The sequence below is a fragment of the Gopherus evgoodei genome, chromosome 5, assembly GCF_007399415.2.
Source record: "Gopherus evgoodei ecotype Sinaloan lineage chromosome 5, rGopEvg1_v1.p, whole genome shotgun sequence".
NCBI lineage: Eukaryota > Metazoa > Chordata > Testudines > Testudinidae > Gopherus > Gopherus evgoodei.
In genome coordinates, this window is record NC_044326.1 from 77014964 (window position 1) to 77026521 (window position 11558).

Sequence of the window (11558 nt, forward strand, 5' to 3'; positions counted from 1 at the left end):
GTAGAAAGGGGAGTGGGGAGCATAGTGTACTTTTTAGTAAAAAAGACATTAAGCCAGATTCTGCCACCCTTGCTCACTTTGAGTCATACCTTACTCCACATGTAGTTTAATTCATTCCAATTGAGTTAATTGTGGAGTAGTGTATTTCTCAGTGTAAGGGGTGGCAGAACCCAGCCATTTGTACTTAAAACAGATGCAGGTACTGACTTGTTCACAGAGATACTGGGGATAGCAAAGAGCCACAGTGGGCTCTTAAAATCTAGCTCTAGAGTCAGAAAGATATTTAAGTACATTCTTCACTTTAAGCACATGAGTAGTTCCACTGACTCCACCATCTGGATGAACCAGGGCCCTAGTGTCTACTGCTTGGATGCAGACTCAACCAATATTTGTATCTGAAAGGTACCACAGCTCTCCAAAACAACAGACTATCTGTAAAGAAAAACAGATAATCATTTGCTTTCATGAGGAAAAAATGTTTATCTTTCTATTTCTTCTTGTTTCTGTTATCACCTACTCTCCTGGGGATCAGTAGATAGAGTTCATTCTGACTCAAAACATACCGTTCTTGGAGGAAAGTCATGAAAATAAGGACAGAGGCATGCTATCTATGTTCAGGTCAAGTTGAAAATCAGATGAAACGATAGGACACAGTAAAATTATCAGAAAAAAGGGCAGATGATGCTAATTAAATCCAGAAGTGTGAGAACAATCTGGAATATAGTGATTATCCATGTAGTTATCCAAGTGAAGAAGATAGTCTTTAAAGAAGCAGCAAAAGATCTGTTGATGTCTGGCAAATGTGATAGAGAGATATTGGCTGGACTGGATGTATCAAGATAAAAAAATATATAAATGTGTTCTAATCACATCAAGCAACAGAAATTTTTATTTTAAGAAGTGGTCAAAATAGTCTGATTCAATTAAACATTATTTAGCAATAATAATAATTTGCTGATTATAGCCTCGTGATATTGATACTGAGATGAATGGACTCATTTTGTACATGAACTGTGAATTTAGAGTTCAGATATTTGTAAGGTACAGTTGAAACATTTGATTGAACTATTAAAATGATAATATGGTTTTGTACACTACACATGATTTCCTCCATACAATAGATAAGCAAAAGACTAATATTACAATGTATCTGTATATTTCTGCTGTACATAAGAGGCATGTACAAACCATTCAGACCTAGAACTAACCATTAACACCTAAAGCTGCTAATCATTGCTAACAACTGATTCACACCTAAAACTGAATAAAAGATATTTTATACTTCAGTATGCTTATAGGCATAACATTGTTTGTTTTATATTTTATTGTAGAGCTTTTAAAATCATGATATTTGGTAGCATGGAATAAGAGACATCAAATCAGCTTTTATGCCATTGTTAAGGAACCCATATAAGATGGGATTCAGGCAGCAGGACATCATACCCAGTAAGTGACATATGCAGTATACTAATTTAAAATGCCTATTAGAAATAAGATTGGCATTAAAATCAGTGACAACATGGAAAAGGTGAAGAGGCATCCAACTGACAGCAAAAACTAAGATCAGTACTGTCAGTCTGCAGAAAACCCTCCGAGATCTTGTCTTAATTCGAGTGATGGATCGGGATACTGTAATCATGTCTTGCATCTCTGAATTTTCTTCTGGTTTCATCTCAAAGCAGATTGGTACCCCTGGTATGAACTTACTGGATGAAGAGAGCTGGCTTCTTTCTGTACCAGAGGTTTCTAGCAGTTCTCCAGAATTATTATCCTGATGACCCCGTAAAATAGCTGGCATCACACTGGCAGTCTTTTTGCTATACCTTTTTCTGTGTTGTCTGACAAACTTATAGCTACATCTAGAACTGCTGGAGAGTTGCACCTGAGATCTGCAACTCTTGGGTGGATGAAGTGTTAGGTTTATCATCTCATTTTCTTCAAATTTGTTTTCCTTGTTTGACAATCTGGAATTTACACTCCTGCAGATGCTGGTATGACTTACAGTTAAACAAACCAACGGCAATATATACTGCATGAGTAATAAAGAAATAGTAAATGCAATTCTATATGAATCAGATGGCCATGATTCAATACACAAATGCCTGCTGTTCAGTATCTCTAAATTAAGGGTTTCATGGAGATCTACAATTTTGTGGAAAGCTGGCAGAGGGGAGCAAATTGTACAACCAAGAGCCCAGATAGTTGCTATTAAGAAATAGCCATGTTTTGCTGTTAAATTACTAGAAAGGGGATTTTTTATCATGCGGTATCTGACAACAGCAATAGAGATTAACATTAAAGTTGAAACCAGAACTGACACACATTGGAGGAAGGGCATAACATGGCACATGATTGCTCCAAACATCCACTGATCGAGCAGGACAGATGTTAATGTAAAAGGCGAACAAAACAGCACAACTAAAATGTCAGAAAAGGCTAGGTTTCCAATGAGAATGTTTATTATTGTGTTCTGCTTGCGTTTTATTAGAGCCATCAGTATAAGTAGATTTCCCATGAAGCCAGCAAGACTTATAAATGTGTACAGGCCAATCAGAAAGTACTGTAAGTCATCTATGCTGCTCTTATAGTTTTCCCAGGCAGAAAAATCAGAACTCTTGATAGTAGCAGAGCTGTTCTCCTTAGTAAGCGTTGTGTTATAGTCTTTGAGTTCTAAATCCATATTACAGTCCTGCTTAGAATCAGAAAGATGTTAATTAGCAACTGCAGAATAGATGACATTGGTGTTAATCAGAATTTAGAGAAACAACCATTTTCTTTATTGCTTCATTATATTTTAAAGTGCAGTAATATCATTATACTTTGCCCTAAATCCTGCATAATTATAAACCCTCACCAATTAATTGCCACAGTTCTTAGCATGTGTTATGCAGCCTACCTAGGCCCCAACCCTTGGATTCTCATATTTTGCACTTACAATTTAAAGCGTAGTGCAGATGAAGTAAACAATTAACAATGGTTTGCTGTTGGCCAGATTGTGGACTCTTTACTCATGAGTGACCAACTATTTATCAAAGTAGTCCCTTTAGAGTCAATGGGACTAGTCATTTGAATAACTACTCACCATTGTGAATAAGGAGTTCATAAACTGGCTCTGTGCAATAACTGTACCCACCCATATACTATATTATTAGGGTATCTATTTCTGTTACATGATGACAAACTGCACTGGAGTGCTTAAAAAAGCATAATGTTTTGTTCCAGCTATATTCTCTATTTTCATAATAGGGAATTTCACCAGAAAAAGAATCTTTCAGAAATTGTCACACTATGGCCCTCACTGTTCCACAGAATTCAGTTCCCAGTGTGGCAATTTTTTAATTGTATAGCTGCTATAATCAAATTAATCTCCTTAATCTGGAAAATAGTATTTAATATATGTTAACAACAGATAGGGCCAAGTCCTGCAGATTCTACTGATTCAAAACTTCCACTGAAGTTACACAGAGTTTTGTCAGTAGAGGAGAAATAGAGAATTCTGGGTTAATATTAGCAGTCAGACAAATCCTAGCAAATCTCCCTTTTACTATAATGGGATCAGTGAAATTTCAGCACCATTACAACAATATAGTTTGTTCTGTTATAGATTATTCTACACAGTTTTCAGGTATGTCCTCAAGGCACTGACAGGGACATCATCATCACCAGAAACCTCCTCTGGATCCTTCCTTGCCTGCTCTAGCAAATGAGAGATTGAAGTCTCGTGTATATGAGCCACTCAGTGATGCTTGCTGTCATTAAGATCAAGCATGCTAGTGACTTCCACAAGAATCACTTATGGTGGCCTAGTGCCCCCCCTTGTGTCCTGCCCCATGGACATGAGGTGTACAGCCTGCTTCTGTCCAATCAGCGTAATGTGCACAATATGCCATTCAAGTGTATGCTCACAGCCTGTATCAGGACGTTGGAGTAAATGTTCAAGATCTACCTAAGTACCCATAGATGGTTGGTTGTTGCACAGAGCAGAAGGAATGTCCACTGGTGCCTTGTGCTGTGGCTACAGTAGTGGGCCGTCAAAGACAGCTAAGTGTGCACTGTAATTGTACTGGTCCAGGTATAAACCCGCCTTAGAAGTCTGGAATCTCCCCTTCAGACCCTTTGATAAATACGCAGTTCTCTTATAGAAAAGGTGGACCACAAGGAAATCTCATGTATTGGGGGTGGGGGAGACCTAGCTATCTCCAAAATCAATAGACTATTGAACCAAAACCAGTATATCCTTCATTTAAGCTAAGTGTCAGTAGAAATATATTTAGTTTTGCCCCAAAAGGTCTGCATATTTGGATTAGTTATAAACACTAATGTTGCTGCTCTGACTTATGGGTTGATGTTGCCTTTTTCCTTTCTGAGAGAGGCCATGAACAGAATTGAAGTGATGTGGTGTGCCATTACACCACATATTCTTCATAGAAATATGGTTATGATATGACTATGGCATAACTAAGGTATAGGCAAGATGGCTCATGTAAGAGATCATTGGAAAGGTTATGATTTACTGAATATGATTATCTAATTTGTATGCATGTATCATTTCTGTATCTAAAGTTAGGGATATTGACTATGTAACAATTACAACTGTGTTTGTACTTGGGGAGAATGCCCACCAGACAGTAGGCAATCCTCCTGAATGACCCATTTAAGAAGAACAATAGAACTTTGAAGATGCTGCATTAACACTACAAAATCAGGTGATAGAATCACCTGATGAAAAATACCTCGTTGGATACTGCTGGTACTTTTCCTCTGCAGGGGGATGGGGATCAAAGAAAGGTAAATCCTTTTTAAGGACTGGGAAGAGGGTTGATCTAGACTCTCCTCTATTTCCTACCCAAGAAGAAGGACTGCTGAAAGAACCTGAAGGGACAAAGGAACTAACCTGAAGGGAAAGCAAGGATGAGTCCAGACTGAGACAGGAGTCCAGCCTATAAGAAGAAATATCCAGAACTCTGAGCTACAGAAACTCTGCACCCTGCCTAATTCAACATTTAGGGTGAGAAATTACATTTTCTAACCTCTTTCTTCAGTGAATCAAGCTTACTTTGTGCGTTTTGTTTTATTTGCTTAGTAATCTGCTTTGTTCTGTTTGCTATCCCTTATAATCACTTAAAATCTGTTTTTTGTAGTCAATAAACTTATTTCTTGTTTATAACATAACCCAGTTTGTGCAATTCATATCTGGGGTGGGCAAGAAATTGTGCATCTCTCTTTTCACATTGAGGGAGAGGGTGAATTTTTATGAGCTTGTGCTGTGCAGATTTTTCTGTACAGTACAAGACAGTATACCTTTGGGTCTGCACTCCAAGGGAGGTGGACAGCTGAGTGCTGGGGCAAGTCCCTTATGCTGATCTTAGTGTCTGTGTCTTTCTGCAGCTGGGTGTGGCCCTGCCTGTGTGTGCTAGAGGAGGCTTAAGAGCCTGGTTCAGCAAGACAGGGTAAAGGGGGCCCAGGCTGGCAGAACAGGAGGGCTCAGTGGTATCCCAGTACATCAGGTGGCACCTTAAAGGAGGACAACCCATCACAGTGATACTCCTCCTTAAGGATGAAGATAGAGAAGTATCACTGCCAGCTGTGGGAGAGTAGAATAACAGAGTGGAAAGAGGGAGACATTTGGGCTGGTTATACCTTAACATTAGATCAACCTAGCTATATCACTCAGGACTGTGAAAAATTTCACAACCTGTGTAATGTAGTTAGGTCAACTTAACCCCCACTATAAATGCAGCTAGGTGAACAGAAGAATTCTTCCATCGACCTATCATCTCTTGAGGGGGTTGTTTTAGACAGGGCAGAAAAAATCCTTCTGCCACTGTATTAAGTTTCTATGCTTCAGCTTTGACACTGTAGTGCTTGTAGTGAATATGTATGTACCCAGAGTCAATTTGCATGCACCAACACTGCTTGCCTCTCCCAGAGATAATGATTCAGTACATATTTTGGAACTGATGGGTATTTTACTAAGCTTGGGCTGCAAAAGCTGTTTGTTTTGCTGCATGCTGGTCATGCAAGAAATGAGTGGGGGATTGTTATAGAGATGATTCAGTAAAGAGGCAGTTGCCAGTTTCTGTGGGTTTCTACCCGACTCATAACACTTACACAGTGTGTCTTGATCTTGAGTGCTATTAGCTGAATGAAGCTGAAAATGCTTCCCCACCATACTGCCGGTTGTCAGCCCACAATCACACAATAACATGCCACTGATATTATTTGGACTTTTGCTCTTACTGAGGCTTCTCTCTTGCTGCTTGGTATTAGCAGCAACTTCTACTGCTGGGATTTGTTTACCCTCTCTGACCTGATTCTTGTCAATGACATCCAGTGAGACTTTCAATAAGACTTAAGTGCCAGTCACTTTCAAAAATGGGACTTAGGCTCCTAAATCACTAAGGTGATTTTGAAAATGTTTCCCTTCATCAGATTTAAAGTGAGGTTCCAACATAAACAGTGTCCTGGGATTCCATACTCCTTGTGTCTCATTGGCTTCCTATTGACTTTGCTTTATAGTCACCATTCATCATGTAAATAAATGTACTTTAAAGTAGGAAAATACATCATGAACCAGGAAGATCTTCATGACATCTTCCTGAACCATGTTCACCTATGTCCAGCTGTGTATCTTAATTTTAATCTTCCTCTGACAAGCATTTTAGTCAAATTGTTTCTCCCCCAAGTTATGTTTTTCGGAAAAGTTTTGTGGGGAGAGGGGAGAGAAGGGTTGTTTTTTTTTTTAAAACCATTTAATCTAAAGCCTTAAAATGGCACAATGAGCTCAAACCACTGTCTAGTCTGAGCTCAGTTTAAGATATAAAGTGATCAAACTTTATATGGTTTAACATGTCTGAAGTGGATTATGTTCATTATTCCACTTTAAGGCCTGTGATTGGTTTAAAATGCAAAAAGCAAAAAAATCCATAAATCATAATTTTGGAGGATGGAAGAACTCTGTGTAAGCTTGCAAGCTGGTCTCTTTCACCTATGGAGGTTGGTCTAGTAAAAGATATTACCCACCTTGGCTCTTTAATATCCTGGGAACAACACTGCAAACAATGTGAACCCTGTATAGCTAAGCACCCAGAAGCCAAGAAATACAAAAGTTGAACATATAACTTTAATGCTGCCCTGTTGCATAATTACTTAATCATTGCCTATCTAAGCTCCTAGAAACACTGAAATATATTATATTGGATAAAAAATGTCATGTAATTACAGACTATGTCATAATGCCTATATGCAACAAAGGAGAGTTAAGGCTGTGCATTTACAAAACACAGATTAAAGAGGTAGAGCTACCACTGCAACTGTTCTAATTCTTTTATAATTAGTACATTCAACCGTACACTTCAGTTTAAGAACCTTTGAGCTCTGAAAAAAAGAGCAAGAGCACTTCAGCCAGACAAGTGCTTTATCATATGTTAACAATGAAAAGATTACTTGTCTCTCTTAAAGTGGCCATTATTGATAAAAGATAATAAATATTACAAAATTCTTCTGGAAAAACAACAATATGGCTTCCCACAGTAGGCAAATAATCTATTCATTAAAAATAGGACTATACCTCCAAATTTGAAGGAGTGTGGTATACTGTATGGTAGTACCTCACTGATCAGTAAAGCAAGCCTAACATATTATTAAAGTACATGCTGCTGAGCACAAAGTGTAACAAACGTCTAGATAAACAACCAAACAAACATTGAAGACCTTACAGCTTAAGATTTGTAACATGCTTTTCTTTATTTTTCTAGAGGGAGACATTTTGGATTGTGCCAACTAATACAATATATTATATTTATCCTCCAGCAATCAACTAAAGTATATTACTAGTTACTTAGACAAAATACTATTTTCATTAAGTATCAATTTTGAATAATCCTCAGTGGAGTACTGCCAAAGAATAATTGGTTAAAAATAAAAGGATAAATTTCAAAGAATCACAGAGTTAGAGATGGCAAACACGTGCTCATTCCAGTTGGTCATTTCTCACGTTCTGTAAGCAAGTCAGAGGTAAATTATTCATCAAAATGTAAACCATGAATGCCAGAATATTTATGTTTAAAGGGCATTGCATTAGGTATAATTCAACAGCGTGGGAGGTGTTCAATAATATTTACTTCCGTTTCAAGGGATATTGAATCACTACCTAGCCACGCTTTGGAAAAGTCCGTAAGTGGACACTATCTGCTCTAAAAAGTATGTGCACTACATTCCATTAAAGCGATTATAAATAAGGAACAGAGATTTCCCTCTAGCAGCCTGGCTCCTAAACTGCACCTGGGTTCGTTCAGTGTGGAGCTAGCCCCGCCTGAGTGCCTTTGCAGCAGCCCAGGTCGGGCAGTGCCCGGCAGCAGACATGCTGTCTGGCACAGGTGCTCTGAGCGGCCATCGGGGCGCTGACATGGCCTTGGTTATTGCAGACATGGAGCTGAAAAGCAAGCGCTCCCCTTGCGGCCCCTTCCAGGGGTAATTCTCAGCTGCACATGCTGGGCCAGATCCGCCTCCCATCGCACCTAATGGGACCGCCAGGGGGGCCGCCGCGGCGGCTTCTCCTCCTGCCCCCTGACCGCGCCCAGCTCAGCAGCTGCGGGGCCAGGGCTTCGTACTGTACCTGCCGCCTGAGCCTCTGCCCGCAGGGCCCGCGGGGAGGGCGAGGCCCGGCTCCTCTCTCTCCCGGCGCCTGGCAGCAGGGGGCGGTCGCTGCGCGGTGGAGGAACCCTGCTCCGGGGCGCTAGTGGCCCGCTCTGCCGGGAAGAGCCTGGCCCAGAAGGGGCGAGCTGCGGAGAAGCGGACCCGGCACCCGAGCCCCTGTATCGACCGTGGCCCAGGTCCTCTCCTCCGCGCTGCTGGCGGGCGGCGACCCAGAGCCGGCGCCGGAGGGGACAGAGCGCTGCCGCCTCCCCAGCCCGCTGCCCAGTGCCAGCCACACGCGGCGCGAACTGCTGCCGCGCGGCTAACTTCAGCCCCCTCGCTCCCCCGCCTTCCCCGGCCCCCTCCCCAGTGATTTCCTCTTAAGGTGGCCGGGGGGCTTTCTGCTCAGCCTGCCTCGCCGCTTACAGAAACCAAACCCAGCAGAGAGCCCAGCAGCATCTTGCCTGAACCCGGAGTAACTCCACTGAGCTCGGGGGAGTCATTCCGCATCACTTACACCTGTAGAATCACAACCTACCGCAGGTCGAGTCATTCTGGGGCCATCCGGTATCCCTTTAATCCCGACAAACGGTACTAAATACAATGCACCGTATGCATCCTCCCCGAGCCAGTTCACTCCTAGCCATTCAGATGCCCCTAAGCCCAGCCAGTTAATTTAACTCCCCCTCGCACCTGCTATCCAATAATGTTCATGTAGCCTCACATTTCTGATCGGCGAGTCCCATAGGAGCCAATGATTTATCGATGTTTTCAATGGAGAATAATTAATATCCATGAACCACACTACCCCAAAGTCCTCAGAGCGGCTTTCCTAGCAGGCAGTTTATCGCTGTTGGAATCCTGGAGAAAGAGCAATGAACCTTTTTACATGTACGAAACACCACCTTGGGGTGGGGGGGTGTGGTTCTGATCTGAGACTGTGCCTTTGTCTGACAGAAGCATGGGCGTTGGGGGTAAGAATGGGTGACGCGAAGATGAGGATGGAGAAAAAAGAAGCAGTGCTACTAGACCCCCTGAATCCATCGCCAGGTGGACCACCAGGGACTGGGAGGAGTGGGGGGAGCAAGTTTTACGTTCTTATGTGCGTGAAAGTGTGGGAAGGGGCAGGGCCCGCATTGCGGAAGGTTTAAAAAGTGATACAATATTTTTAAAACTAATAAGTGATTTAATTTCGGTCTGATTTAGTAGGCATTGGTAAACATACAAACTCCCTTTTAATTCGGAGGGGCAAAAATCAAAATGACAAATCAATCCAGGAGGTTAAACTGGACATCTACCTTTTCCATGTTTCAGATAACTCAGGTTTTGTATGCAATTGTGCACATACTAACCAGCTCCAGCTCTGCTCCTTATGGAAAGTGCTTGAACTTTGTCCCCTTACTTGGATGTCACTTCCCATGGAGTGATCAGGTCTATTTGCCTTCTTTCTATAATCTCCAGAGTGATATCTGTAAGGTCTTCCTATTTTACTGATAGATCTTTATGTACTCTGCAATTTGGTATTCCAGTTTACACACAGATCATAACTACTGGAGGTGTATTTCAGCAGGAGCTCTATAATCATGAGAGAGACTAAGCGAATTTGAAATAGGTCAGATGCCAACAAAACATTTTGAGCAGCCCTCTTAGGTTTTATCATCATATTTGCATGCATAGCAGAGAGAGGGAATGGATGCATGCAGGTATTTAAAAACATGATATAATAGAAGGTATAAAAATGGCAGATCTGTGCTGTACACTAATTAGTAAATAGGTCCGAAGTTGAAATATTGTGACTTGGAGAATACCACAATAAAAGGGAGAGTTTTGCATAAATATCTTCCAGACAAGAACATCCTTGCCTAGAAATAATGTAAAGGCTGGATCTAGTCCCTATTGATGTTGATAGGAGTTTTTGCCATTCCCCCTTGTCGGAACAGGATCAGGCCTAATACAATTTATTGGGGAATCTTGACAAACTATTTCATGCAATACTTGTTTCCTGTAAGTTTCAAGATTACCCCTTGTCAAAACTTCAAACAGTTGTATTGATCTGAAGCTATTGAAACTGTAAACAAATCCTACACCGTAGATTCAGTAGGTCATTCTCAACTAGGATCATAGTTCACTTATTTTGCTAAAACAGAATGTATTGTATATTGTAGGATATAAGTATTCTGGAAACACACCAATAACAAGGTAATCACAGCAGGATGATTGGTACAGTTTTAGCCTGCATTTTCTTGGTTTATACAGTTCAGAATTTTAATACTAATTTGAAGATACTTTTAATCATTTGATTTTCACTGTTTTCAATACTTCTAGAAGAGTATGGGAGTTGGTGGACTCTGCATAACAACATTGGCTTATTATAGAAATAAATAATGCAGTCCTTGCAGAGGTAAAACTGTATTCCCCTCAAAGGGAGAGTTCTGGCTGACCAAGGATCTAGCCCAAGACAGGACATGTTTAAGTGACTATTATTTTTAAAATTGTAACATTTCCTTTTGAAGTGTAGAGTCTGTCATGGGATGAGACGTTAAGAGGCCAAATTCTGCTAGTCATATGGAGTATTTCAAGTACTCTGCAAGAAGTCTTACTGATCACAGTGGAACAATAATGGGAGGAGTAAGTTAGGTGCAACGTAGTTTCAGTAAGAGTGATAGAATCTGGCCCTACAGTGAAGCCCCTTTTAGTGACAGACCAGGTGAAAATTAAAGATCCAAAAGCACTTTTTGGAAAGAACAGGGAATATCCCCACTCTCCTAACCAGCATTCCTTCCTTTTCTCAATAGATCAGCTTCTCATGTTGAAGTCTGTATGTCAGCTATTTCTAAAATATAATATTAGCTTCTCCATTCTCTTACAGTCACTACACTATCAATATTTAATACTGTCCTGAACACAAACCTTTGGTATAA

The 11558-nt window shown here is 40.8% G+C and overlaps 1 protein-coding gene across 3 annotated transcripts; it reads right to left on the reverse strand.

Moving 5' to 3' along the window:
- Window positions 1-888: 888 nt before the first annotated feature.
- NPY5R (neuropeptide Y receptor Y5) lies at window positions 889-9484 on the reverse strand. Of its 3 annotated transcripts, none has more exons than XM_030565590.1 (2): window positions 9331-9484; window positions 889-2689 (listed from the first exon to the last, which is right to left on the reverse strand). In XM_030565590.1, the coding sequence occupies exon 2, from the start codon at window positions 2678-2680 to the stop codon at window positions 1343-1345; it is 1338 nt and encodes a 445-aa protein (XP_030421450.1). In that variant the 5' UTR covers window positions 2681-2689; window positions 9331-9484; the 3' UTR covers window positions 889-1342. The 3 variants fall into 3 exon arrangements, with proteins under 3 accessions (XP_030421450.1, XP_030421447.1, XP_030421448.1); XM_030565587.1 differs by lacking the exon at window positions 9331-9484 and adding an exon at window positions 9176-9240; XM_030565588.1 differs by lacking the exon at window positions 9331-9484 and adding an exon at window positions 8618-8870.
- Window positions 9485-11558: the final 2074 nt, after the last annotated feature.